The sequence below is a fragment of the Zalophus californianus genome, chromosome 7 (assembly GCF_009762305.2).
Source record: "Zalophus californianus isolate mZalCal1 chromosome 7, mZalCal1.pri.v2, whole genome shotgun sequence".
NCBI classification, from domain to species: domain Eukaryota; kingdom Metazoa; phylum Chordata; class Mammalia; order Carnivora; family Otariidae; genus Zalophus; species Zalophus californianus.
The window spans coordinates 101,690,123-101,717,857 of record NC_045601.1 but is presented as its reverse complement, the minus strand read 5'-3'; the positions used below and the strand labels follow the sequence as shown (position 1 = coordinate 101,717,857).

General features: G+C 38.0%; 2 protein-coding genes across 13 annotated transcripts in view; one reads left to right on the top strand and one right to left on the bottom strand.

Annotated features, from left to right (window-relative positions):
- Positions 1-2,456, bottom strand: part of MMUT (methylmalonyl-CoA mutase) — a 35,770-nt gene extending 33,314 nt beyond the window's left edge. Inside the window, exon 1 of one of the 3 annotated variants that reach the window (XM_027602528.2) lies at positions 2,273-2,456. The gene's annotated coding sequence lies outside the window, so the exon portion shown is untranslated. Of the gene's footprint in view, positions 1-2,268 lie in introns of all 3 variants that reach the window. The other 2 variants (XM_027602530.2, XM_027602529.2) reach the window with 2 other exon arrangements.
- Positions 1,651-23,946, top strand: CENPQ (centromere protein Q). 10 transcript variants are annotated; one of them, XM_027602534.2, is made up of 11 exons: positions 2,584-2,723; positions 3,006-3,080; positions 6,473-6,554; positions 8,308-8,445; positions 9,410-9,458; positions 10,693-10,819; positions 11,888-11,956; positions 16,791-16,920; positions 22,053-22,172; positions 22,308-22,385; positions 23,464-23,595. In XM_027602534.2, exons 4-11 carry the CDS (start codon positions 8,344-8,346, stop codon positions 23,593-23,595), a joined length of 807 nt encoding a protein of 268 aa, XP_027458335.1. In that variant the 5' UTR covers positions 2,584-2,723; positions 3,006-3,080; positions 6,473-6,554; positions 8,308-8,343. The 10 variants fall into 10 exon arrangements, with proteins under 10 accessions (XP_027458339.1, XP_027458334.1, XP_027458335.1 ...); XM_027602532.2 differs by lacking the exon at positions 6,473-6,554 and adding an exon at positions 5,311-5,388; XM_027602531.2 differs by lacking the exon at positions 6,473-6,554.
- Positions 23,947-27,735: the final 3,789 nt, after the last annotated feature.

The following is a 27,735-nucleotide window of genomic DNA, read 5'->3' as shown; positions in this document are numbered from 1 at the left end:
AGAATACCCAACATTTGTTAGGGGATTGTGAAACAAAAGACATAAACCACTAGGGGGAATATTTACTGCCTTTACTACTTTGGAAAGCAAATTGGCAGTACATACAAAAAGTGTCAGAACGGATTAGGCCATTCCACTGAGGTACGACACTCCTGGGAAAGTTACTACATAAAAATACATGTTTCCTACAGTTTTACTTGTAATAAAGAAAATTTAGAAACATCTTCAATGTCTAACAATGTAGGAATAAGTAAATAGTACATACAAATGACAGAATTTCATGTAGCTATTAAAATATATTTAGAGGGGGCGCCTGGGTGGCTCAGTCGTTAAGCGTCTGCCTTCAGCTCAGGTCATGATCCCAGGGTTCTGGGATCGAGCCCCACATCGGGCTCCCTGCTCAGCGGGAAGCCTGCTTCTCCCTTTCCCTCTGCCTGCAGCTCCCCCTGCTTGTGCTCTCTCTCTCTGTCCAATAAATAAAATCTTAAAATATATATATATATATGTGTGTGTGTCTGTGTGTGTGTGTGTGTGTGTGTGTGTGTATGAAATACACAAAACTAATCTTTAATGTTAGAAGTCAGAAGAGTGGTTACTCATTGTGGCTAGTACAGAAAGGGAGTGAGAGGAGCACTGGGGTGATGGTCTTGATCCAAATGCTAATTATAAAGAAGTACTCTGGAAATTCGCCAAACTGTACAATTGTGATATGTGCACTTATCTGGAAATATATTATACACAAGTCAAATTTAAAATATGTTATGTTTAGTTTCTTTAAAAAGGAAATAGTCTCAAAAAAGTATTTAGTGAGGGCGGCCTGGGTGGCTCAATTGGTTAAGCGACTGCCTTCGGCTCAGGTCATGATCCTGGAGTCCCAGGATCGAGTCCCGCATCGGGCTCCCTGCTCGGCAGGGAGTCTGCTTCTCCCTCTGACCCTCTCCCCTCTCATGCTCTCTATCTCATTCTCTCTCTCAAATAAATAAATAAAATCTTAAAAAAAAAAGTATTTAGTGAAAGAGTCAGGATAAAACATTGTAAATGCAGTATGTTGTTCAACTGGGTAAAAAGTACATAGAACAAACTCTAAACAGAAATCAACAAAACAATTCCCATTATTCTTTTAAAGCTACTGTGATTTTTATCCTATCATATCCATGGGGTCCTTGTCATCCATCTTCTTACAAGCATAAACTACATGTACTAGCTTAAAAAGTAGGTGAGAAAAATAATTAATTTATGACTGAACCGTTACAGTAGTAAAGATATAAAAGGTAACTTGAAAACTGCCTGAGTCTAGATTTGTAGACAGGACATATCACACTCATTTACATAAAATACTGGTCCCCCAAACCTGGACAAACGATAGGAAAGAGCCCTCTATTAGGTGACTTCCAGAGAATCACATGGCAAATTGGGAAAGGCTGAAAACAGACAGCATTTTTAGATAAGAACACAACTACTGCTGATGGCAACAGGACTTCAATTTTCTCAGATCCGTGAAGATGCTTCAAGCATCCAAGGAAGCAAAATGTAAAACAAATATGTTACTGACGATTAGAATGTGTTAAAGAATAATGATGAAGCCCACCCCCACAGCCCCCCAAAATATGGGTAAAATACCCACAGTTCTGAATCAAATAACTTTTCAAATAATGTGGTTTCACATTAACACTGCAGGAAAGGCTAGCCACCTCCAATCTTGAAGCAATTTGGGTTGGAGATGACGACATCTTGCTCTCCTCGAGATCAAACCGAACAAGTTAGTAATTTACAGTTTTATGTCAATTTAGACCCATCTTTCCTCTTTCACCCTCACCCTTACCGCCACCTGTATACAGAAAGTCACCTTCAGTCCTGTCACCTCTTACAAAAAAAACCTACAGTAACAAGAGCCGCAGCCTAGAGGGGAGGCAGCTGTGGAGTCAGAGCACCCCCACGTCATCCTGAAAGCGCCCTCTGCCTAGCGGAACCTTGGGGTGTTGGGGTGGCCAGGGAAGATGGCGACATGGCCTCTGAGGCGAACAAGCACCTTGTTTCCAGCAGTACCTCCTAATTCCCACACACCACGCTGAAAGTGAGAGGTCGGTGGAGAATCTAAACCCAAGGAGAAGGTAGAGGGGAGCAGGGTGCCGTCCTAGTGGGAAGGTAAATAAGGAAGGTGGCAAGAGAAAAAGGACAGGTTCAGAGGACAGGGGTAAGTGGTGAGACAGGAGCCAGAAGAATGGAGGGAACTGAAAGGCTGACGTATCCCGAGGTGCACAGTCTTACTCACTGGCCCGCCTGTCTCTGACCTCTGCTGTGGGAGAGGGCGGCAAGACTTCGGAGCTCCAAGCCCTGAGAGCCAGAGGTCCACACAGCCGAACCCCTCACTGAGCTTGCGCAAAAGCCAGCTGGAGGAGTCAGGGGGCGTAGGCCGACACCGCCCTCCCTGCGGCCAATCTTATCGCGCTCCCGTGGGCGCACTTTTGATGACGTTACGACTGTACCAAGTTGCCCGCCTCTCCCACCGGCATTTCCGGCTTCTGCCCGCCCACTTCCGGGCCTCCTCTGTTTTCAAAGGTTTGGGCGCGAATTGCGCCGACAGTGGCTCCCTGAAGGATTGGAGAGGCGTCGTCGGTGATTAGTGAAAGCTTTTAAACCGCTGGTGGATCCAGCTTGCGGCATGAGTTTTGCGGCCAAAGCGATTGTGGCAGACTCCGCGGCTTGTATCTCAGGAGCGTGAGGTGATTTTCCAAATGTATTTTCCATATCTGCCCTTCGGGGCCAAGGATTGAAATATTTGATTTGCGAGGAGGTAGTGAAGCCGCACCTGGGTCCTGGGTTCTTCCCTCCTTTCCCCGATTCATCTTCATCCTAGTTCTTTTTCCTTAATCTCCTGTGGCCCGTAGTGGTGCGAAGTGCAGCCTTAGAGATTAGTGTCTTTGGGCATTGACGTAACTGCGGCAGCGTTGCTATCCCGAGGCATTTGTCAGGAGGTAAACATTGCGTTATTTGTGTTTCGCCAGACTTGGTGCTTGCCCTGTGTGCTTACACAGAGGCCTAGATTGAGAGACTTGGTTTCCACGAATTTCAGCAAACCGGTAAGAAAAATAAGACAAGTTAGGATGCCTCCCTGTTTCCTACGGAGTAAGGAGTAAATTCTTTACTGTAGTATATAGTCTGGCCGCAAACTACTGTTCCAATCTTGTTTCTGTCCCTTACTCCCATACACGTTCAAGTCTCGCTGAATTTTCCCTGTGCCCGAACAGACCAGTTTCTTTCCAACTGTTCTGCCATTAGGCTTTTGCTGCTTTCTCTCAAATACTTCATTCCCGATACTTCTGGCTAAATATTTCAAAATGTAATTCCCATGTTACTTTTTTTTTCTGAATACTGTATATCATTCCCCCCCCACACACACGCATACACATCAATTAGAGAGTCACCCACTCATTTGTCTTTTATAACTTTTGTCACAGGATATATAATTTTATTTTTTTAAGATTTTATTTATTTATTTGAGAGAGAGAATGAGAGGCGAAAGATTTATGCGTTTTGAAGAAAAACCAGAGTATTGAGAGAGAGAATGAGAGAGAGAGAGAGCACGAGAGGGGGGAGGATCAGAGGGAGAAGCAGACTCCCCGCTGAGCAGGGAGCCCGATGTGGGCCTCGATTCCAGGACTCCAGGATCATGACCTGAGCCGAAGGCAGTCGCTTAACCAACTGAGCCACCCAGGCGCCCGCTATATAATTTTATATAGTAATTGTTTTCATATCTGTCTCTACCCACTTTCACTGGGCTATGGTTTCCTGTGGATCTAAAGCAGGGCAAAATTTCTATTCCTTTTACATTTACATTAAAATTTCTATTCTAGTTCCTTTACAACTGGCCCAGTAGTGATAGAAAATTGTGACTTTTATTTATTGAATTCTTACTATGTCCCAAGTATTGTTCTAGGCACTTTACGTATTCTGTACAAAATTTTAGCTTCACAGAATCCTTTAATGTTGGTGCTTTTAACTTTAACCCATTTTACCAGCGGGGAAATTGAACAAATTTACTTGCCTGAGGCTGTACAGCTAGTTAAATGGCAGAGCCAGGATTTGGAACCAGGCCATTCATCCTTATCCCTGACTTGCTCTTGGCAGTGGTTCTCAATCTGAGGTGCCTTCACACCAGGAGATATTTAATAACGTCTGGGGACAGTTTTGGTTGTCACACCTTGGGGAAGGGAGGGTACTAGCAACTAAAGACCAGAATACAGTTCATGGGACGGCCTTCACAACAAAGAGTTACCCCATCCAAAATGTTGATAGTAACGAGCTTTAGAAACTTTTTGTGCTATGGTTTATTGGCTTAAGTAGGTATCAATGAAAATGGTGCAGCTCGTATTGCTGCTAGTAAAGGACCAACTTTTTTTTTTAATTTTTAATCAGCTACAACTGATTCTTTTGTACAATACAACCAAAAATGAATTGCTAGTCAAACCCATAGAGTATCTAACACCAAGAATGAGCCCTACTGTAAACTATAGACTTTGGGTGATAGGATATGTCAGTGGGAGTTGATGAATTATAGCAAATGTTCCACTCTGGTGTGGGATGTTGGTAGTGGAGAAAGCTGGGACTAGTGGGGGGTACAGGGGGTATATGGGAACTCTATATACTTGCTGCTTGATTTTGCTGTGAACCTAAAACATCTCTAAAAAAGAAGGTGGTGGGTTTTTTTTTTTAAACAAATTACTGGGAAAATGACATTTAAAAAGAAAAAACAAAGCCGATTATTTTATAATCAGATTCAACATACATAAAATTTTGCCAAATTACAATAAAAGTTTCTAAATGAATACTGTCAGTTTCTATATTTAAAAGGACTATAGTAGTTTGTGAGTCAAATTTGAAGTAGCACTAAATTACATGTTTTTGAGTAAAGAATATCAAGAAAAACTGATTAATAGAACCAAACTATAAATAAGTGCCAGCTGAGAGTTAGACACCAGAAGCGCCCACAGACTTTTAGAGTGGAGTGGAGTGGTTAGGAGGCATGAAGAGCAGGCGGCTTATGCTCTGGGAGGGTGGGCAGAGAAAGGAGAGGAGAGCAGCTCAGGTAGAGGGCATAGTGTATGCATTACTCAAAGTGTGTTTGGGAAATCATCAAATCTAGTTAGAGAGAGTCTTATAAGGAGTAATGGGAGAGAAGTATGGAAAGCTAGGCAGGGCTAGATTGTTAAGAACTATAAATGACATGGTAAAGAGTTGGATGTTGTGTGGTAGGTATTGGGGAAAGATTTTTAAATTTTCTTAATTAAAAAATCATTTATTTTGTTCCAGAATCCGGGATCGGAAACAACTTGGTAGGGCTGACTCATGTCTTTTCCATGCAGGGTCAGCTGCAGCATATTGGCTCAGGTACATGTACCAGGCTGGCAAGTTGGTACTGGCTATTGGTTGGGAGTTCAGCTGGGGCTTTTGCCTGGGCCTTTCAGTTCCTCTCCATGTTGGCCTTCCTCATAGCATGGTAGCTGGGTTCCAAGAGCAAATATTCCAAACATGAGGATGTTGCAGCTGCTGGTCTCTTCATGTTTAGGCCAGTAAACTAGTACAGAATCATTTCCACCATATTCTACTGCTCAAACAGCTACAGAGTCTGCCAAGATTTAAGATAAAGGGACATAGACACCATCTCTCAGTAACAGGAGTAAGAAGGAATTTGCACCATTTTTAGTCTACCAAATGGAGTGAGGACTAAATTTCAGCCCTCACCTGCACCTTTGTTGAAAAACCTGTACTGCTATATGTATCGTAACCCTTCCAGGAGAGGCCCACAAGTGAAACTGTCATGTGGATTGGTTTTTAAGTCGGGGAAGGATAAGGGCATGGATGTCACGTTGAAAGAATTAGGCATCTTGGGAATATAACACTAACTGGGTGTAAAGTACCACATTGTTCAAGACCAGGGTAAAGTGTAATTTACCAGAGCTTTTTGTAACTGATCTTACATGTAGTCCCCGAGTATAGTGGTGATCTTTCAATTAATTATTTCCCACCATTTTTGTTAATCTTACTGAAAAAAAAGCTTGAAACTTTACCTTTTAAAATTTGAAGAAATAGATTTATCCAAAGTAACTCCTTTATTGTCTCTCAATCTGCATATATAAACTATTAATCTAATTAACTTTGCATTTTTAGAAAAGGAATGGTGACTGGTATGTATCTAGCTATATATGCCTAGAAAACATTTATATATACACATATATATATGTATATATATATATAAATAAGATGTCCATACTACATATGTGTATATGGGCATACCTCATTTTATCGTGCTTCACAGATACTGTGTTTTTTACAGATTGAAGGTTTGTGGCAATCCCACTTCAGCAAGTCTTTTGTCTCCATGTTTCCAACAGCATTTGCTCACTTTCTGTCTGTTACATTTTGGGAATTCTTGCAAGTTTTCAAACTCTTCCATTATTATTATATTTGTTAGGGTGATCTGTGATCGGTGATTGACTTGCTGAAAGCTCAGATGATAGTTAGCATTTTTCAGCCATAGAGCTGTTTTAATTAAGGTATGTACAGTGTTTTTTTAGATATAATACTACTGCACATTTAATAGACTACAGTATAATGTAAACATAACTTTTACATGCAAATGTGTCAACGTCTAGTGCGTTGGGGTCCCTGGGTAAGGGTCGCGAAATCACCGGGACACAGGGGATGCAGAGCAAAGGCAGCACTTGCAACTGCATGCTGTCGTTTATTTTCCACAGAGCTATATACTTGTAGCAATCAGGTAAGCATAACAATATGTACTTTCACACATAATGGGATTAAACTAACATCCTTGAAGAAAGATACACAAAATTTATCAAGAACAGTATGTATTCTGTTTATGTTTGCAGAGTTAAAGAATTCTCCCAGCCACCCTTCTTCAAGGAACAGTATGTTCTTGTCCTAAGGAGGGACGCCTCTAATCTAGGCAAGAGCCACTTCTTGCAGATCCAGGCATTCAGAACTTGCAACATGAGATAAGGGGAAGAGAACATTTTCTCCTCCTTGCTCAGGTTTGCCTGGCTTTCCTAACTCTCACTGCAGTCCTTGAATGACCCTGGCTCGCAAGGGGCCTGCAAGCCTATGCCATCTCACAAATGAAACCAGAAATTTCATTTGACTTACTTTGTTGCAATATTTGCTTTAGCTGTCATCTAGAATGGAACCTGCAATATCTCTGAGGTATGCCTGTACACACACACACACACACACACACACACTCCTCCATGTATACTGTACCTAACTTCTAAGCTATCTACTCCGTATGGCCTAATGCAAGAATAAACATTCTATTCCTCTGTTCCTTTTAACAGTAATGAGTTTGGTGATAAAGGACTATTTGGTGATAAAGGACTTAAATCTCCTGTGCCTGTTTTGTAATTTGTGGAAGGACAGAATAATCATTATACTACTGAGCTTTTTTAAAATGCAAATAGCCCAGGCAGAGTTGTAGCTTAAATCCTTATGAGTGACTTTTCCACTTGAATTTCCACAGCATAGATTCATAGTATGGATCCTAAGGATTATCTCCTTTCATCTTTGGCATAAGTCGAATGAGAAATCCATTAGGCTTAAAATAAGAAGACCTGAATATTACTCTTCAAATTGATATTATCTGTGACCAGAGTAAAACAATTTAATACTTTATATTTCCATTTTCTTGGATCTAAACATGGAGATAATGTTATTGTATGGTGGAGTATAAAGTAAGAGATGCAAAAGCACTTTCACATGATTTTTTTAAAGCCATAAAAATAGATGAAATTTCTAGGAATGAAACTGAATTAGATACATACTTTAATAATAATCAGTGTTACTTGTTTTAAAATATGTTTAAATGTTCTAAAAACAATACTTCCCCAAAACTTTCATTATGATTTTTTTTAAAGCAAATATGGAACATTTATAGGTAGTTCTTTTTTTTTTTTTTTTTTTATCAGAGAGAGTGAGCACAAGCAGGGGGAGTGGCAGGCAGAGGGAGAAGCAGGCTCCCCACCGAGCAAAGAGGCGATGTGGGACTCGATCCCAGGACCCTAGGATCATGACCTGAGCCAAAGGTAGCTGCTTAACCGGCTGAGCTACCCAGGCATCCGTATAGGTAGTTCTTTTTAACAAAATATTCTGCAAGCTTAAGCTTTTTTTTTTTTTTTTTTTTTTTTTTTTTTTTTTTCTCTCATTTTATTACAATGAAGTTTAACAGTACAGAAAAGTCACATGACCTTGGTGGGTCAGAAGCTTAAGCTTATTTTTGCGTCCTTTTTATCTTCACAGATTTTTTGAAGCACTGTTAGAATTGTTTAGATTAAGATGTCTAGCAAAGCAAGTTCTTCCAAGAAAAGGTCTCAACAGTTAAAAAGAAAACCAAAAAGAAAAAAGGATGATGAGGAAATGGAGTTACCAGAGAAAAAGGTAATGAAAATATCGAGTTTATCATTCAGAACTTTTTGATTAAAAATGTCATTTGTTCTATGTAAAGGAGTATGTGAAGACTAAAGGTCAGTTTGAGTACAAATTATAATAATTCATATCATTATGTGGGAGCTGTTGCAACATAATTTGTAAAAATTCTCAGATGAAAATTGTTTATTTTAATTTCTAAAGATACTGATCAGAGAATTCTTTGTTGAGGAGGGGGTCATGGGACATTGCTAAGGTGTTTGAATGTGAAGACTAGGAGTAAAGTGTGTATGCTTTACTTAAAATCTGTCAGTTGGTGGAAGAGATTTTTATTAACAGAAAAATTACCTTGGGAGGAATTAGCTTCTTTCTACCATAATTTTGCCCCCTCTTACAGAAGAATATTTAAAATGTAAAAAATTTTGTTGTGATTTATCCTATATTAGGCAATGCCTATGTTTTTTGCAGGTAAAGTATGTAACAGTATTTCATAGGCAAAATGACTAATGATTTCTTTAACATATTCTTTGACACAGGGCCCTTGGATGACTCGGTCAGTTAAGCATTCCACTCTTGATTTTGGCTCAGGTCATGATCTCCTGGGTCATGGGATCAAGACCTGAGTAGGGTTCTTTGTTCAGCGGGGAGTCTGCTTGAAAGATTCTCTCTCTCTGCCCCTACCTCCACTTGCAAGCTCTCTCTCTTACTCTCTCTAAAATAAATAAAAATAAATCTTAAAAAAAAAATATTTGACACTATATGGAATTCTATTGTACATTATTACCATTGTCCAGGAATTGCTTTAGTATATCCTTTGCCTGGGAGAAATACACACCCCTTCTCTGTAGAAGTAGCAATATACTTTTTCTATCTAGCCAGAAGATATATGAATACTCTTCAACATACATGACAAATAGATTGCAAAGGTAGTGTCTTTTTATCTGATGTTTAATTATGTGTGCGTTTTTCTCTCTAGGTTAGAAACATAGCAAAAAATAAAAATCCAAAGCATCTGCCTTCTGAAGGTATTTATTTTCTATATCTTGTTTAATTTGTCTGTCTCAAGCTGTCTATATTCATGAAAAAATTCTCAGCATCTTGTTTATGAGTTGTACAAAAGCAAAAGATACTAGGGGCTCCTGGGTGGCATAGTCAGTTGAGTGTCTGACTCTTGGTTTTTGCTCAGAGTCGTGAGATCCAGCCCCATGTCAGCTCTGTGCTCAGCGAGGAGTATGCTTGGGACTTTTACCCTCTCCCCCTCCCTCCCCACCCCATGTGTGTTCTCTCTCTCTCTCTCAAATAAATAAGTCTTTTTTTAAAAAAGCAAAGGATAGTAATAAACAGCTGCATTCTCATTTTTGCAAGAATAAGTAGTACTGGTTAGTAATTTTGGTCAACTGAAATTTCACTTATCGCCTCTAGCAAAATATTGTGTAAAGTTCTAAATTGGTAGGAACTAGAGAAAATCAAAGTGTCCCACAATCTGAATTATTACTGATCTAAGATATATAGACACCCTACTGATTTCTCTTTAAAACAGACGTGCTTCTGTCCTACCACCATGGCATAGATTAGTTTGGGGCTACTGTCTAATTTTATTTGTAATAAATAATTTTGGAGTGGTCATCTTTCCTTAGGCATCACTTCATCTAAGAATTCCCTTTCTCTCCTCACCAACACCAAGCTAGGTTCCCTGGTTTTATACTTCCACAGTTCATGGTGCACTTTTTCTTTTGTAATACGTTGCATACCTATAATTAAAATTACTTAGACTCCCTTCTCTCCAAAACTAATCTTCATATGAGCCATTAGTGTATCTCCTTTGTTTATCTCTTGTAAGTAAACAATACCAATAACCAAGTAGACCCTGAATATTTTGTTCCAGTTGCCGTTTAACATTTGGTAGAAATAGCTTTCTAGTCTTCTCAATGAAGCTCTTTAATTTAGGTCATTTCTGGGAATCAGACTTTTATATTGAATCCTAATAATTGTAGCCTGCTTCTTCATTTAGAATTGTCTTGGGTTTGTATCTGCAGTATCAGCTAATAGTATTTTAGTTAACATAATATTAGCATAATCATATTCAATGACTGGCATATTATGTCTGTGCAGTAAAAAGGAAATTAAATAGTTTATGCAGTCTTATAATATTTTGGTTCTCATACTTCTATTAGCTTTTTACAATAAATTTATACTTGAATCACTTTTTAAGTAAAAACATAAAACTTCAAGATTGACCAGAGTCTCTTCTTTCACCAGTAACAGGACAAACAGAGCATACTAATCTAAAACAGGTTAAGATAGCATCCAACAAGAAAAAAACCTGGCAGCCTCTTTCAGAGAGTAGTAGAGAGCATTTGCAGAGTATGATGGACTCAGTAATAATGTAAGTATGAAATTTTTCCATTTCACCCTTGATTTCTACTTATATGTTTCCCATAGAAACATATTTCCTTAGAAACATTTCTTTTTAAATGTCATTATTTATTTTATGGTGATAGGGTGTTTTGCAGGAAGTCATTAATTTCAGAAGCTTAGGATTCCATCAGTGAAAGAAAAGTCTGTGTGGCATGACCTGCTATCTGTAAACTTTAAACTTGTTTTATCACTAGGGATACTTTAAGAAGTTGAGTTCCAATTGACACTTTATATGTAAGCTACCATGGTGGGAATACAAAGAAAATAAGACAGGATTCTGCCATCAAGAAGCTGAACTCCTCTAAATTAATTACAATATAGAATGTAATAAGAAGAACTTTGATTGTACCTTTGCTTAAAATCGTATTTCAATAAATGAATGAAACAAACAAAAAATAGTGGCAAACTATTTTCATTTTATAAAATTATAATCCTGATATCAAAACCTGAAAAAATAGAACGTATATACAAGCACACGCCCTGAATACTGTTAAACCCCTTTCACTTATAATATAGATGTAGAATTCCTAAACTAGAAATAAAATCCAAATGTATATCTAAAGAATAATTAACACTAAACAAATAGAGTTTAGTTTAGGAACCTAAAGATTACTTTAGGAAAGTTGTCAAAACAACATAACATTAAATTAGGAAAACATAATATGATGTTTTAATATCTATTCTAAACCATTTGCTGAATTCAATACCAATTCCTTATTTAAGAACAAAACAAAACAAAAAAATAATAAAACTTTTTAAAGAACAGAAATGTAAGGATGCTTCCTTAACATGACAAAGACTATCTACCTGGAACCCACAGCAAGTATTTTACATAATGACAAAATCCTAGAGGCTTTCCCAATAAAATCAGGAATAAAACATGGAAAAAAAAAGTGTATTTGATATAAAGTAAAATGTTATTGGTTCTACCTGGCTAGTGAGGAGGGGCACTTGAAAGAAAGGGAGAAAAAGTAAACACATTATATTCATTGTGTTTCAAACTAGTATTTATTCAATCTTTTTTTTTCTTTTCTAGAGCAGTTTTGAGTAACAATATTAGAGAAAATGAACAAGTTCAGTATCATCTTAACTATCTGAAGAAACGGTAATGTAGTTATGCAATAGAATATTTTTATAAACTATAAAATAAATATAAAAATATATTTAAAATAAAATTAGTAAAAGTCTAATCTGTTCCTAGATTACCAGAATAGACATTTGTGGGATATAAAAGTTTTTCTTTCATTTTTTTTTTTTTTTTCTGGTTCTCAGCAATACTTCATGTGGCAGAAATCACCAAAGTTCCTGGATCTTACACAGAATGAAATAATTTATCTGACCTAGATAACCAGAAAGTGTTCCATTACAATGTAGGAAATAAATTTTTCCTCATATATGATAGATAAGAAGTAAGAACATAATGGCGAACATTTATTAAACATGTATTCTGTCCCAAGCCCTGTAACACCTTATAAGATAGGCACTATTTTTATCTCTCTCTCTATATATATATATTTTTTTCTTGATGTAGTGTTCCATGATTCATTGTTTGTGCCTAACACCCAGTGCTCCATGCAGAATGTGCCCTCTTTAATACCCATCAGCAGGCTAACCCATCCCCCCACTCTCCTCCCCTTAGAACTCTCAGTTTGTTTTTCAGAGTCCATCGTCTCTCATGGTTCGTCTCCCCCTCCGACTTACTCCCCTTCATTCTTCCCCTCCTATCTTCATCTTTTTCTTTTTTCTTAACATATGTTGCATTGTTTCAGAAGTACAGATCTGTGATTCAACAGTCTTGCACAATTCACAGCGCTCACCATAGCACATACCCTCCCCAATGTCTATCACCCAGCCACCCCATCCCTCCCACCCCCCCACCACTCCAGCAACACTCAGTTTGTTTCCTGAGATTAAGAATTCCTCATATCAGTGAGGTCATATGATAAATGTCTTTCTCTGATTGACTTATTTCACTCAGCATAACACCCTCCAGTTCCATCCACGTCGTTGCAAATGGCAAGATCTCATTCCTTTTGATGGCTGCATAATATTCCATTGTGTATATATACCACATCTTCTTTATCCATTCATCTGTTGATGGACATCTTGGCTCTTGCCACAGTTTGGCTATGGTGGACATTGCTGCTATAAACATTGGGGTGCACGTACCCCTTCGGATCCCAACATTTGTATCCTTGTGGTAAATACCCAGTAGTGCAATTGCTGGATTGTATGGTAGCTCTATTTTCAACTGTTTGAGGAACCTCCATACTGTTTTCTAGAGTGGTTGCACCAGCTTGCATTCCCACCAACAGTGTAGGAGGGTTCCCTTTTCTCTGTATCCTCGCCAACATCTGTCGTTTCCTGACTTGTTAATTTTAGCCATTCTGACTGGTGTGAGGTGGTATCTCATTGAGGTTTTGATTTGGATTTCCCTGATGCCGAGTGATGTTGAGCACTTTTTCATGTGTCTGTTGGCCATTTGGATGTCTTCTTTGGAAAAATGTCTGTTCATGTCTTCTGCTCATTTTGGGTTTTTTTTTGTTTTTGTTTTAAGAAGATGAATGACTTGGAAATGTATATTCTAAACTACTGCATGCAGGTATGAAGTCAGTTAAGAGAATTTATAAAAATAAAGTCTGAAAATCACAAAATGCCAGCTTCTACAGTTCATTTTTTTATAGTGGGATTTGAAAAAATATTTTGTCAACTTTAACTCAAAATCTTCATTTTGAGCAATTTGAAGTTAAGGGTTTACCATTCGTATCTGATTTATTCCGTTACTGTGTTTTCACTTCAGATATTGTATTATATTATTTTCATAAGTAGCAAGTGTAATTTTCAGGGTATTACTGCTCTTCATCTTATGGCAAGTCACAAACGGAAGTTAAAGTCACACCACTGCCAATGCTTTTCAGTAACTACTATTTGCACAACTTTTTCTTTTCTTCTTTTGAAAATTGTATTTATTTATTTGAGAGAGAGCATGAGTGGGGGAAGAGGCAGGAGGAGAGGGACAAGCAGACTCCCCACTGAGTAGATGCCAGGACCCTGAGATCATGACCTGAGCCAAAGGCAAAGCCGCTTAACTGTCAGCCACCCAGGCATCCAACTTTTTCTTTTCATAGAAAAATGTTCTACATCTTAGTTTTGGGTTTGCCTGAAACCAGTAGACTAATTTCTAGTCTAGTCTAGTTTACTAGTTTCTAGTCTAATAAACTAGAGCTAGTAGACTTCTTGGGAAGTCTAAGCAAAAATTCTGCTTACTTTAAGTATAGTTTCAACAACAGTAGCAAAACAGAAAGGGTAGATGGGGGTGGGAGTTTGTAGAGAGGTTGAAGAGATTGAAAAAGGACTGCTACAAGCAGGCCTGTCACCTGCTTACAGGAATGACAGTCTAATATTAAAAGGGAAGGAGTGTACTAAAAAGCCAGTGTATAAGATAATATATAATAAAAGCTATTTATTGCCTTTTAATAGGAAACAAGTAAGTCCTATTTGGTGTGTAAATGAGAATATTTTAGTACAATTAGATTTTCAGGATTCTTAAAAAATCTTATTAAAATAAAAGTGTAACATGAATACACCCTACTATGTCAACACACCTCATCATCGTTCATAAAATTTTTCTATAGGGCAGACCTTCCCAAAGTATGTTCCTCTAAAAACTGTAGTGGCTAACCCATTTTGTTTGACTAGCAACCGTGTTTTGTTTGTCTGATCATGGGTCTGCCCTATAGAAAACTGTTAATGAATGATGATTAGGTGTTTTTGACATAGTAGGGTTTATTTATGTTACACTTTTATTTTAATGAGATTTTTTAAGAACACCACAAATCTAACCACTATTTAAAACATGTGGAATAGTGAGTGACCCTTTCACAGAATTAACTTAATAAACTTTTAGAAGAAATTGTTCATAAATGGATCTTTATTTTAGTTAAGAAATCAAGAACTTATCCCTCTTAGGAATACTTATACACACAGGTTTTTATTCTTTTTTTTAAAGATTTATTTTAGAGAGAGAGAGATCAAGAGCAAACGAGGATAGGGGCAGAGGGAGAGAAACCCAAGCAGACTCTATACTGAGTGCAGAACCAGACATGGGGGCTTGATCCCAGGACCCTGAGATCATGACCTGAACCGAACTCCCGTCTCGGATGCTTAACCAACTGAGCCACCTAGGTGCCCCATAGGTTTTTATTCTTAAATGTGATGTCCTTCCTAATGATTGGATAACTGAAGTTTATCCCAACAGTTTAATGAAAATTGTGATTGGTACAGTTTTATATTGCCTACTTTTTTCTTTACAAAAAGTAATATTTTGAGTAAGATCCTAGGAAGATGAGTTCTATTTTCCACTATTTATGCCTGCAAATCTTAAGTAGTTGGGTTTTTGAGAACCCCAAAATGTTGCTATTAGCAAGAAGTAACCAAATTTAGATTTTCCTCCTTGATCTCTTCCTCCTAGAATCCAAGAATACAAGCTTTTAGGAAAGCTGTATTGCTCCCTGCTACCAGTGAGGGTAGTAATAGGTTAGTTTCCATTGGCGATCTAATCAACCTGGTTTGAAGGAAAATTTTGTAACCTTGTTATGTTTTGTTAACTTTTCTGTTTTTAATTTGGTTTTTTTCTTTTTATTTTTTCTTCTATTCTTTCCTTTTTTTACATATTTAGAGAGGATTTCTTAACTTTAATATTGCACAGTATTCATGTTGATTGTCTTTTTTTTTTTAGTTTGCCTAGTATGCAGTTTTATTTTTTTTAATTAACATATAATGTATTTGTTTCAGGAGTACAGGTCTGTGATTCATCAGTCTTCTACAGCACACAGCGCTCACCCCAACACATACCCTCCCCAATGTCCATCACCCAGCCACCCTATCCTCCCCCATCACCTCCAGCAACCTTCGGTTTGTTTCCTAAGATTAAGAGTCTCTTATGGTTTGTCTCCCTCTCTGGTTTCTTCTTGTTTCATTTTGTCCTCTCTTCCCCTATGATCCTCTGCCTTCTTTCTTAAATTCCACATATCAGTGAGATCATATGATACTTGTCTTTCTCTGATTGACTTATTTTGTTTAGCATAATGTCCTCTAGTTCCATCCAGGTCTTTGCAAATGGCAAGATTTCAATTTTTGATGGTTGCATAATATTCCATTGTATATAGATACACCCCATCTTCTTTATCCATTCATCTGTCAATGGACATCTGGGCTCTTTCCATAGTTTGGCTGTTGTGGACATTGCTGCTATAAACAGGGTGCAGGTGCCCCTTTGGTTCACTACATTTGTATCTTTGGGGTAAATACCCAGTAGTGCAATTGCTGGGTCGTAGACATGTTGATTGTACTTTTAAACAAAGCACTTTAATCAACATTTTATTTGCCTTAAACTCTATGGGACTCACTTATCTTTAAAACCGTTGTTAGAGTAATTGATACAGAGATTCTTTTCATTGGACACATTGCCTAAGACAACTGAAATATAGAGTCCAGTGTCATTACAGAATAGTGTTTCATCTCTTACGCAGCTATTCACAATAAAGATAGAATTATGTGCTATAATAGTCTAGGAAACACATTCAGAAGATACAAGGAAAGTTTTATTTTAAAATATATATAAATTAAATTGTATAAATATATATGACAAAATTGATAAGTATATAAAATAGTAATTTTTTCTTTCATGAAACAACTTAGGCACCCCATGATTTGAGATAAATCTTAATAAATCGAAAGGCTAAAAGATAATGTATCATGGCTTTTTATGGGTAAGTCACTGCTAAGGTTAGCTACTGTTAATAAAAGAATGTAATAGCCCTTGGAATATGAGGACAGAAAAAAGATGGCAGCAGTATTTCAAACACAACAAAACAAAAAAATAAAATAAAATAATGGTTCTAAAAAAGTAAACATAATTATTTTTTTTTATCCCTAAGATTGCTACAACTGTGTGAAACCCTTCAAGTCCCTCCCAAAAACCTGAAAGATTTAACTAACGTGTCAAGTCTACTGAAAATGGAAAGGGCACAGCACAGAGCTAATGAAGAAGGTCTGGCATTATTGCAGGTATGAAATTTGAACAGGGAGTCCATTAGAGAGTTAGGAGAAAGGGGAAGAGAATAAGAAATTTTTTAAATTATCATGATAGTCTCTGAATAATAAATACTAGATTTTAGAACAGGGTTTTCATTAAATTCTTTTTTTTTTTTTGTCAGAGTAAAAACTTTACCTAACTTTGAGCCTCTAAAGTTAAAAGTATTTCTAATATATTAGTGATTAAGTAGCAGTTCTGTTTTTTTTTCACCTGACTTTAACTGAACTACTATTCTTGATTATCAAATTATAGGAACTCATCACTAAATGCTAAAGAATTTCAAAACATATTGACAAGAAGAGCATATAGTCATTATTATTGTTTTTATTATCATATGACTAACATGTAACGAGGGCTTTCTGTGTTCTAGGCACTGCTCTAGGCACTTGTAGCGACATCCCTTAATTCTCAAAACAACTTAAAGAGGTCTGTGCTAGATGATCTCATTATACAAATGTGAAAAAGAGACATTTTTAGCTGAACCTTAGACAAATTGCTTAAAGTTATGATGCAGAGCTTAGTCGAACTGCAGATTCTGATTCTCGATCATTATCTTGTATAAAATAATGGGCGATAACATTAGGTATCATGATTACCTTCAGGCTTTTGATTAGTGGATACTTGAACAGTTAGGAGAAACAAATTTACAGGGCTTATTAAGTAGTTATTAAAACCAAACTAGATTAGACCATGTATCCCTTAGCCATTTCAAAGTAGTTTGTAGATAATGGTCCTTAGGTCTTTGTTAGCAATTTAGAAAATATAGAGTTGGTAGTAGTTTATGCAAGGAATGCATCCCCAAGGATTTCTAATAATTCAAAAATCACAATTTTTTCCAGTTTTTCCATATGATTGAGAATAACATTGGGTACATTAGACTCTGAGCAACAAATTTACATATATTATAAGTTAATTACATATATTATAATTTATGTATATTATAAATTAATAAATTACATATATGATAAATAGAAACTTACTTTCTTCCTACTGTGAGGTTATATTGAATTTTTATCCCTGTTACTACTTTTTAAGAGTATATTTTCAGCACTGACACTAGTTCTACCATGTAATGAACAGTTGGATGTCATTGACATAGGTTTTTTTTTTTAATTTCAGCTTTATTGGGCTATAATTATAAGATATTCGAAGTGTACATTGTAGTAATTTGATATATGTACACATTGTGAAGGATTCCCTCATCTGGTAAATTAACGCATCCATCACCTCACATTATTTATTTTTTATTTTGTGTGTGTTAAGAACATTTAAGTTCTCTCTCAGCAAATTTTAAGTATACAATACAGTGTTACCAGTTATAATCACCTTGTTTTTCACATTAGATCATCACACCTTATTCATCTTATAGCTGAAAATTTGTACCTTTTACTAACCTCTCCCTATTTTCTCCACTCCCCAGCCCCTGGTGACCACTTCCTTACTCTTTTTTTGTAAATTTGGCTTTTTTTTTTTTTAGGTGATTTTAAAAGGTTTTAAAGTGTGAAAATGGCAAAGTTATCTTAATATTTAATACTCATGTAAATCACTTGAAAGTGGTCAAAGATAGTAAATGATAGTGTGATTTTTGTAATACTAAGGGGCATTTCTGTATTCCAGCAAAAAGCATAAATATAGTTAAGTGAAAAAAACCTTTCTCTATCCACAACACTTCTGACACCAAATGTGTGGGTTTTCCACGAAGCACTTTTCCAGTTCTCTGCAGATACCAGCTAGGTGTCCTACAATGTCATCCAATTCTGACACTAACTACCTGGATTTAGTGCAGACCCCACAGGTTAAGGGCTCAGTCCCACAAGACTGCCCCCCACTCCAGATGCCAGTTGTACTTGTACACCTCCTGTACTTCTAACCAACCAAGTATAAATCAGGTGTTGCCATGACCCCTTCCTCATGTTCAATAATTTGCTAGAACAACTCACAGAATTCAGGAAGGCACTTTACTTACTATTTACCAGTTTTTTATAAAGGATACATTCAAGAACAACCAAATGGAAGAGATACATAGGGCAGGGTATAGGGGAAGGGCACAGAGCTTCTGTGCCTCTTCAAGTATGTTGTCCTACCAGCACCCCAAGGTGTTCCACTAACCTGGAAGCTCTCTGAACCCAGTGTTTAGAATTTTTATGAAAGATTCATCACGTAGGCAGAATTGATTATTAACTAAATCTCCCCTTCTCAAGACATCAAGGAGTGGGGCTGAAAGTTCCAACCCTGTAATCACATGGTTGATTGCTCTGCCAACCAACCCTCATCCTCTCTGAATCATTCATTAGCATAAACTCAGGTAAGGTTGAAAGAGGCTTACTTTTTTTTTAAGATTTTATTTATTTATTTGACAGAGAGATAACAAGCAGTGGGAGCAGCAGGGAGAGGGAAAAGCAGGCTCCCTGCTGACAAAGAGCCCAACATGGGGCTTGATACCAGGACCCCGAGATCATGACCCATGCTGAAGGCAGACACTTAACTGACTGAGCCACTCAGGTGCCCCAGAAAGAGGCTTATTATGAATAGCAAAACATGCCGCTGTCACCCAAATCACTCAACAAATTACAAGGATTTTGGAAGCTCTGTGCCAGAAACCAGGGATGAAGACCAAATACACATTTCTTATATCACAGTATTGCAACTGTCTATGGTTTGCTTGCTTGACAGCCAGTTACTCAACGGAAGCACTGTTTGCATTTTGGGCATAAGAGTTCTTCACTGGCCTACTAGAATCTTTGAACTAGGAGTTTGTATGTCTTGTCTGTATCCATCAGTTTTCTGTTATGTGCCTTACTTAGAACCACTGCCTTTTCCCACAGTAGCCTAGAGTTATTCTTGGTGGTGACTTTTCAAAACCTGTATCAGCTAATAAGTAACAGAAGTTGTATTCATTGAGCTCCCTCAGTGATGGTGCTACAGAAAAGGCAGTGGTGAGCAAAGTCTCTGAGACTGAGAAGATGGTATAGGAACTGCTGGGGCTTAATTTTTTAATCCCTATGGACCTCTGCATAAGAACAGAGCCATAGGATGTCACAACCAGAGTTAGCATAAGAAAATATAAAAATAAGGACAAAAAATAGCAATCCACAGATAACAAAAGGATGCCAAAAACGTGTTCACAAAACAGATGAACACTAACCTAATTCTTAAGCAACTGAAAGAAATTCAGAAAAACAGTAGAGGGTATGGAAAAAATCATAAATCGGTATTAGAAATACTAAAAACTGAAGCTACAGAATTCAGGAAGAAATTAAAAGTAAAAGAAAAAACTTTTCATATATGAAGACTAAATTAGAAGAATTAAAGCAAATGCAACAGATAAATGCTTAAAATAAATAGTAAAATAAAGGAGAAAATTTTAAGAATCAAAAAGAAACATTTTTTTAAAGTTGAGAAAAAGTGACAAAGTAAAAGCTCAGCATAGAAAATATGGCATAGGTATGGTAGGAATACCCAAAGAAGATAACCAAATCAATGGACCAAAATAATTTTCTTTAACTACAATGGAAATTTTTAGTCCTTATTATATTAACTGTTTTCTTTATTCATTGTTGTTATTCATTCCCTCTATAGTGGGTTGATAGGGGCCCCAAAAATGATATGCCCAAGTCCTAGCCCCGGAACCTGCAAATGTGCCCTTATTTGGAAAGAGAGTCTTCCCAGATATAATTAAGGATCTCAAGATGAGATCATCCTGGATTATCTTGGGTGGGTCCTAAATACAAAGACTAGTGTCCTTAAAGAGAAGAAAATGTCCTTAATAAGAGAAGGAGACATGGAGGAAAAGGCTGTGTGAAAAATGCAGCAATTGGAGTGAGCAGCCACAAGGTATGCTGACAGCCATCAGAAGCTGGAAGAGGCAAGAGAGGATTCTCCCTCAGAGGTTTCAGAGGGAGCACTGCCTTGCCAACACCTTGCTTTGGACATTTGCTCTCCAGAACTGTGAGAGAATAAATTTGTTTTCAGACACCAAGTGTGTGGCAGTTTGTTTTGGCAGGCACAGTAAACTAATACATGTGGTAACACATATTTGTATTGGACAGCACTCTCTAAATCCAAAAACCAAGTCACAGGAAATTCAGGGCCGAGGAACAGGTTAAACCTGACTGGCAAATTCTGCAAAGCAAACTCTCTAGTTTCCCTTACAAATCAGTTGGAAAGAACCAAAAAAATTGGAGTGGAAAACTATAGATGAAAGGAGACTTAATATGCACTTACCAGAATGGCCGAAATCTAGAACATGGACAACAACAAATGCAGATGAGGATGTGGAACAACAAGAACTCTCATAGCTGGTGGGAATGCTAAATGGTACAGCCAGTTTAGAATACAGTTTGGCAGTGTCTTACAAAATGAAACCTACTCTTACCACACGATACAGCAATCATGCCCCTTGGTGTATTATACATGGATGTTTGAATATTGCACATGGATGTTTGTGGCAGCTTTATTCATAATCGCCAAAAGTTGGAATACCAAGATGTCCTTCATTAGGTGAATGGGTAAATAAATGTGGTACCTCAGACAATGGAATATGATTCACCACTAAAAAGAAATGAGCTATCGGGCCCTTAAGAGACATGGAGGAACCTTAAGTGCATATTATAAATCATAAGTGGAAGAAGCCAAACTGAAAAGGCCCCATACTGTATGATTGCAACTATATGATAAGCTAGAAAAGACAGAACTGGAGAATAAAAAGATGAGCGGTTGCCAGGGGTGTGTAGTGATTTAGAGATGAATAGACAAAGCACAGCAGATTTTTAGGCCATCAGTCCTTGGGCTCTGCTACATTCACACGGGTCTTCCAGGATCTCTGATTGTAGCAGTTTTGCTGAGCTTTTGAGGAAATATTCTTGTACATGGGTTGTATCTCCTTGTTCCATGGAAATTAAATTTCCTTATAATGAATTATTATGTTGGTAAATTAGTTTCTTGGAAGTCTGTTTTGCGAAAGAAAAAAAATTACCAGTTTCTTCCAAAAATGTTTCAATATATGTGGTGTTTAAAAAATATGCATATGTATATTAATACCTATTTGGGTTTCATTTAATAATGTATTTAGTTTAAAACATTAACTTTCTGATTTCTCACTCAGGAAGAAATAGATAAAATAGTAGAGACCATAGAGTCAATGACTGGTAATATTCAGAGCCTAAAGAACAAAATTCAAGTTCTGACAAGTGAGGTGGAAGAAGAAGAGGAGAAAGTAAAACAGGTAATTGTTTAATAATGCATTCCTAGAGTCTGGATAAATTTTTTAATGCTTGTCTCTCAGCAAGACAACTTTTGAATGTAAGAAGAGAGAAATCAGCCTTTTGAAATAATCTGTAGCTTTCTTTTTCTACTTTAGATGTTTCACATAGATAGTAGTGGGGTACTCTGTCTTCCAGAACTTTCTCAGAAGAGTCTCAAAGCACCCACACTTCAGGTAAATGCCAATTTGCCATATCAACTATATCATCAGTTATGACACACATATATAAAACCATAATATCCTTTTCCTCTTTTAAAACAAATGAAATCCATGATACAAGATTTTAGGCAACATTGTTTTTCTCACTTGACAGAATAGTTCGAACATCTTTATTTGTGAGCTTCTTTCATGTGGATCTCTCATTCTTGTCAATAACTATAACATTCCCTTGATGAAGTTACCATACTATAATTCGTAAATTACTGGTAGAAATAAATGATTGTTGCAGTTACATATAATGCTCCGTATACCCTGGTATATATGTCTTTAGGTATTTGTGTGGTTGTAACTGTAGGATAGATTTCTGGAAGTAAATTCCAATAGTTGAGTTTATTTATGCTTCTAACAGTGGCCTATAACTCTTCATGACGTAATGTTGTGTTATTTGTAGTTGACTGTATACTGGTATCTGTTTTCACAGGTTCCCAGTAGCTGTTATAGTGTAAATACTTACAGTGGTAGAAAGTCTTCAAGTTTCTCAAAAATAATTTAAAATAGTCCTATCTGTAATCCATTTAGGGTAAAAGGAAAGGGAATGGACAGAGGTAAAACAGAATAATACAGTTTGGAAAGAACAAGAATGAGTTGATGATTACTGAAGTTGGGTGATGGGTATTTGAGGTTTATTGTACCATTCTCTCTAAATAACATACATTTGACATTTCTCATAATAAAAGGTTAAGAACTATTTATATGGTTAAATGTGGTCAAAAGGTACAAACTTGCAGTTATAAAATCAAATAGTCTCAGGGATGTAATGTAGAACACAGTGACTGTAGTCAATGACACTGTCTTGTATATTGCAAAATTGTTAAGAGAGTAAATCTTAAAAGTTCGCATCACAAGAAGAATTTGTAACTATGTGTGGTGCTAGATGTTAAGTAGACTTATTGTGGTGGTCATTTTGCAGTATACACAAATATCACATCATTGTGTTGTATGCCTGAAGCTAATATGATGTTATGATGTTATATGTCAATTATATCTCAGTTTTTAAAAAAATTTTAAACTAATTGTACTATTATACCCACAGAAAGAAATTTTGACATTAATTCCAAACCATAACGCTCTTCTGAAGGACTTGGATGTTCTCCATAATTCATCCCAGATGAAGAATATGTTAACTTTCATCGAAGAAGCCTATAAGAGACTGGATGCCTCTTAAAGAGTTTTTTTAGACTGTTCTGTATTAATTTAATGTTTATGAGTTTGTAAAACTGTTAGCCAATGATGATACTGCAGAGGCTGAGGCTTCAGGTTTTATTTCCAACATATACTTAAAATTAGCTTCTGTAGATCTATTAGCATCTAATATAGTCCTAAAAACTGTTTTTAGTAGTTGCCAAATCTAGGAACTCACATTTCTGTTGCTGTGTCTCTGGTTGTTTGAGCCACAGTCTAATGATTTATAATGGCTGAATAGAGTTCATTTATTGGTTAGTGCAGAGGAACTGTGATACTGTAATGTAATATATGTGAAGTGTGTATAGTGCCTGGTACATAAAAACATAATTGTTTGCAATCGTTATTATTCTTTAGTTCATGACTTGCATTTTCATCTAGTCATCTGGAACTTGAGAAATCCCCAAATACCTTTATTTCTTTTACATAACCCTCTAGACTTTTTGTGACATAATTAAGATTTGCCAGGTGTCTTTACCTTTGGAGGTAGCATGAACATTTTATTTCTTTGGTTGGATTATTGACTAGATGTTCAATATTTTCCACTGTCATCAAAGCATACTTTTATTTAAAAGGAACCTAAGCACATTTATTCCCTTAAAAGAAAAATCAAACAAAAAAAAACCCTTTCTATAAACCTTTTCTCACTGTAATAATGTTAGGAGTTAGTTGGACAGTTAGGTAGTCAGGGCCAGGGTCCTCAACAAGAAAACATGGAGTCAGGACAGCTAAGACAAAACAGTACTAACATCCTGTTTTGCAGCTTAGACAAGACTGCACTAGCATTTTGTTTTGTAGCCTTCGTAGAAATGATTCTGCAAAATGTCCTAATGCTCTTGTTAAATCAAACCCTCTCCAAGGCTGAGAAACATGGGGTCCTGGCCACCACTGAAAAATATGGGGATGAACCGTAACTTCATTACCAGGGCATGGGTGAGCCCTTGGGTGGTTTCCAGTTCCCAACTAGAGCCCAAGCTGTCCCTCCCCAAGACCCCAGTTGGGACCCTAATGATCCCCTCAGAAACTGGTACCTCAGTCGCTTCCAGGCTTGTGCCCTAGAGGGATTAAAAAGGTCAAAGGTTAAGCCCCTGAATTATTCCAAGTTGCCTACTGTCACCCAAACTCAAGAGGAAAATCCAACAGCCTTCTTAGGTTGAGAGAGGCTCTCATTAAATACAGCTAACTCCCCCAGTTCTCCCGAGGCCGAGATCATTCTCAAAGACAAATCTGTGAACCAGTTGGCCCCAAATACTCGAAAAAAGTTGGCAGTTGGCCCAAGGGGCCCCTAGAAGAGCTCTTACGAGCTGCTAACTGGGTCTCTTACAATGGGACCAAGAGGAGAGTAAGGAACAAGAACAGAGACTAAGAAAGAAGTCCGAGGCCCTAGTTTCTTCCTTATATACTGTTACCAATTCAGCCCCTCAAGGCGCTGATACCAAATGCCACTTCTGTGGCCGCCTGGGGCACTGGAAGCAAGAATGCCCTCAAAGGCAAAAATCAAAGCCCTGCAACCCCTGTCCTACATGTGGAGGAGGACACTGGGAATCTGAATGCCCTTGAGATCTCAATCTCCAAGGGCTCAGACAACCAGCACCCCAGACAGGGACTGATGGGACCCGGGGCTCTTCACAGTGGCTCCCCCAGAACAGTTTGCCATTGGGAACCCAGAGCCTCAGGTAATTCTGGAGGTAGAAGCAAAGCCAGTCAATTTCCTTCTTGATACTGGAGACACCTTTCCTGTTCTACTCTCCACCCCGGGCCAACGGTCTAACCACAATGTTGTTAAGGGCGTCACTGGACAACCCACAACCAGATTTTCTCACCCACTGGGATGCACTAAGATCTAATTTTCTCTCACTCCTTAATAATGCCTGAGAGCCCCACACATGATAACTCTATAGAGATAATATGTCCAATCTGGGAATTCTCATATTGATAGCCCCTGGACAGACTGGCAGTTGCCTCCCCTTAATAGAGGCTTATATTTGTCCCCAGGTCTGGGCAACTCAGGGAGAAGTAGGTCAAGGCTTAACTGCAGCATCTGTCCACATACACCTTAAAGACCCCACAACTTTCCCTTGTTGGAAGCAATACCCTGTAAACCAGAATCAAGGGAGGGCCTAATAAAAATCATAAATAATCTAAAGCAGCGGGGGCTCTTAAAACAATGCATCAGCCCATGTAACACCCCAATTTTGGGAGTAGAGAAACCTAATAAGGGGGCACCTGGGTGGCTCAGTTGGTTGAGTATCTGCCTTAGGTTCTCGGGTCATGATCCCAGAGTTCTGGGATTGACCCTCTCATGGGCTCCCCCACTCAGTGGGGAATCTGCTTCTCCCTCTGCCCCTCCCCCTGCTCATGCTCTCAAATAAAATCTTTCAAGGAAAGAAGGGAGGGAGGGAGGGAGGAAGAAAAGAAAAGGAAAGAAAAAGAAACCTGTGGTTCCAAACCCTTTCGCCCTTTTGGCTCAAGTCCCCTCAGACAAACAGTTTTAGACTTAAAAGATGCCTTGTTTTGCATTCCGCTTCATTCAGATTCCGGGTTTCTGTTTGCATTTGAAAACCCCACTAATCTGACCACCCAATTAACATGGACAGTTTTACCCGAGGGATTCCGAGACAGTCCCCATTTATTTGGACAAGCCCTGTCCCAAGATCTCTCAGATTTTTCAGCTGAAAACTGCGTCCTACTACAATATGTGGATGATCTATTACGTGCCTCCTCTGAGCAAAGCATTCAAACTGGCACCCAGAAACTTCTCAACTTCCTGGATATAAGAGGATATAAGGTTTCTCAGCCCAAGGCTCAGTTATGCAAGACATCTGACAACTATCTGGGCTTGGTCCTCACAAAGGGGACAAGGAGACTGGGAGAAGATAGGGTTCGGCCTATTACCACCTACCCTCTCCCTAAAACCCTAAAACAATTAAAGGGTTTTGGGGGCATAACTGGGTACTATTGCTTGTGGATACCAGGGTATGGAGAAATAGCACACCCTTTCTATCGATTGATCAGGGATACACAGACAGCCAGTACCCACCTATTAATGTGGAACCCAGAGTCAGAAAAAAGCTTTTAAACACCTCAAGGGGGCCTTGCTCAGTGCCCCAGCTTTAAGTCTTCTTATCAGGAGGGCTAACAACTTGTATGTGACAAAAAGAAAGGGAATGGCCTTGGGTATCCTAACCCAGGCAGTGGTGGCAGCACCCTTTTGGAACAGGATCTTACCATACACACCCCCCAAAAAATTCAAGGTCTCCTGTCAACCGATGGCAGTCACTGGCTCACAGACAGCTGCCTCCTTTGGTACCAGGAACTATTGGAGGGTCCAGTCATGCAAATAAAAACCTACCAACCTACCAGGGACCCTCAGACCTCTGGGGATGGTGCCCTGGCAGCGCCCCTGACTGGCAAGAAACAGGTAGGTCATCACCCCCTTTCCCTAACGGCAGTTAGGGTCACTTCCTCAGAGGGGGAAATGTTAGGAGTTAGTTGGACAGTTAGGTAGTCTGGGCCAGGGTCCCCAACAAGAAAACATGGAGTCAGGACAGCTAAGACAAAACAATAGTAACATCCTGTTTTGAAACTTAGACAAGACTACACTAGCATTTTGTTTTGCAGCCTTTGCAGAAATGACTTCTGCAAAACATCCTAAAATGAAATAATTAACCACAAAGCATTCGTCACTATCACAAGCTGGGGCAGTTAAGACATAAGTCCCCACATGTCAGCCCAGAAAGACCATCAGCCCGTCGTGATCAAAGCCCTGATTGTCACGTCTAAGTACACCCTGGTTGCTTAAGATAGTTCCGCAAAAGAGTTCATTAAAAACCCCTAGACTTAGAAACTCCAATGCAACCCTCTGGGGCCCCTCTCTCTTTGGGAGCTTTGTACTATATCGCTCAATAAACTTTGCTATGCTGCCCACCACTCTTCATCTGGTCTACCTCTTAATTCTTCAAAGCAGTGTGACCAAGAACCATGGGCACTAAAGGAAAAATCCTGAAACAATAAGGATATACATGTGAATAAATTACCACTTAAATATATTAAAAATCTTTTCTAGTCACTACAGTATATTATCTGGTTTGCTTTTATTTATTTGCAAAATAAAATAACTGCA

Excerpts from the sequence above, each read along its gene's own strand:
- CENPQ (XM_027602533.1), top strand. The coding sequence starts at position 8,344 with ATGTCTAGCAAAGCAAGTTCTTCCAAGAAAAGGTCTCAACAGTTAAAA. Across the intron at positions 10,820-11,887 it reads ATGATGGACTCAGTAATAAT|AGCAGTTTTGAGTAACAATA; the intron begins GTAAGTATGAAA and ends TTTCTTTTCTAG. Across the intron at positions 16,921-22,052 it reads AAGGTCTGGCATTATTGCAG|GAAGAAATAGATAAAATAGT; the intron begins GTATGAAATTTG and ends TTTCTCACTCAG.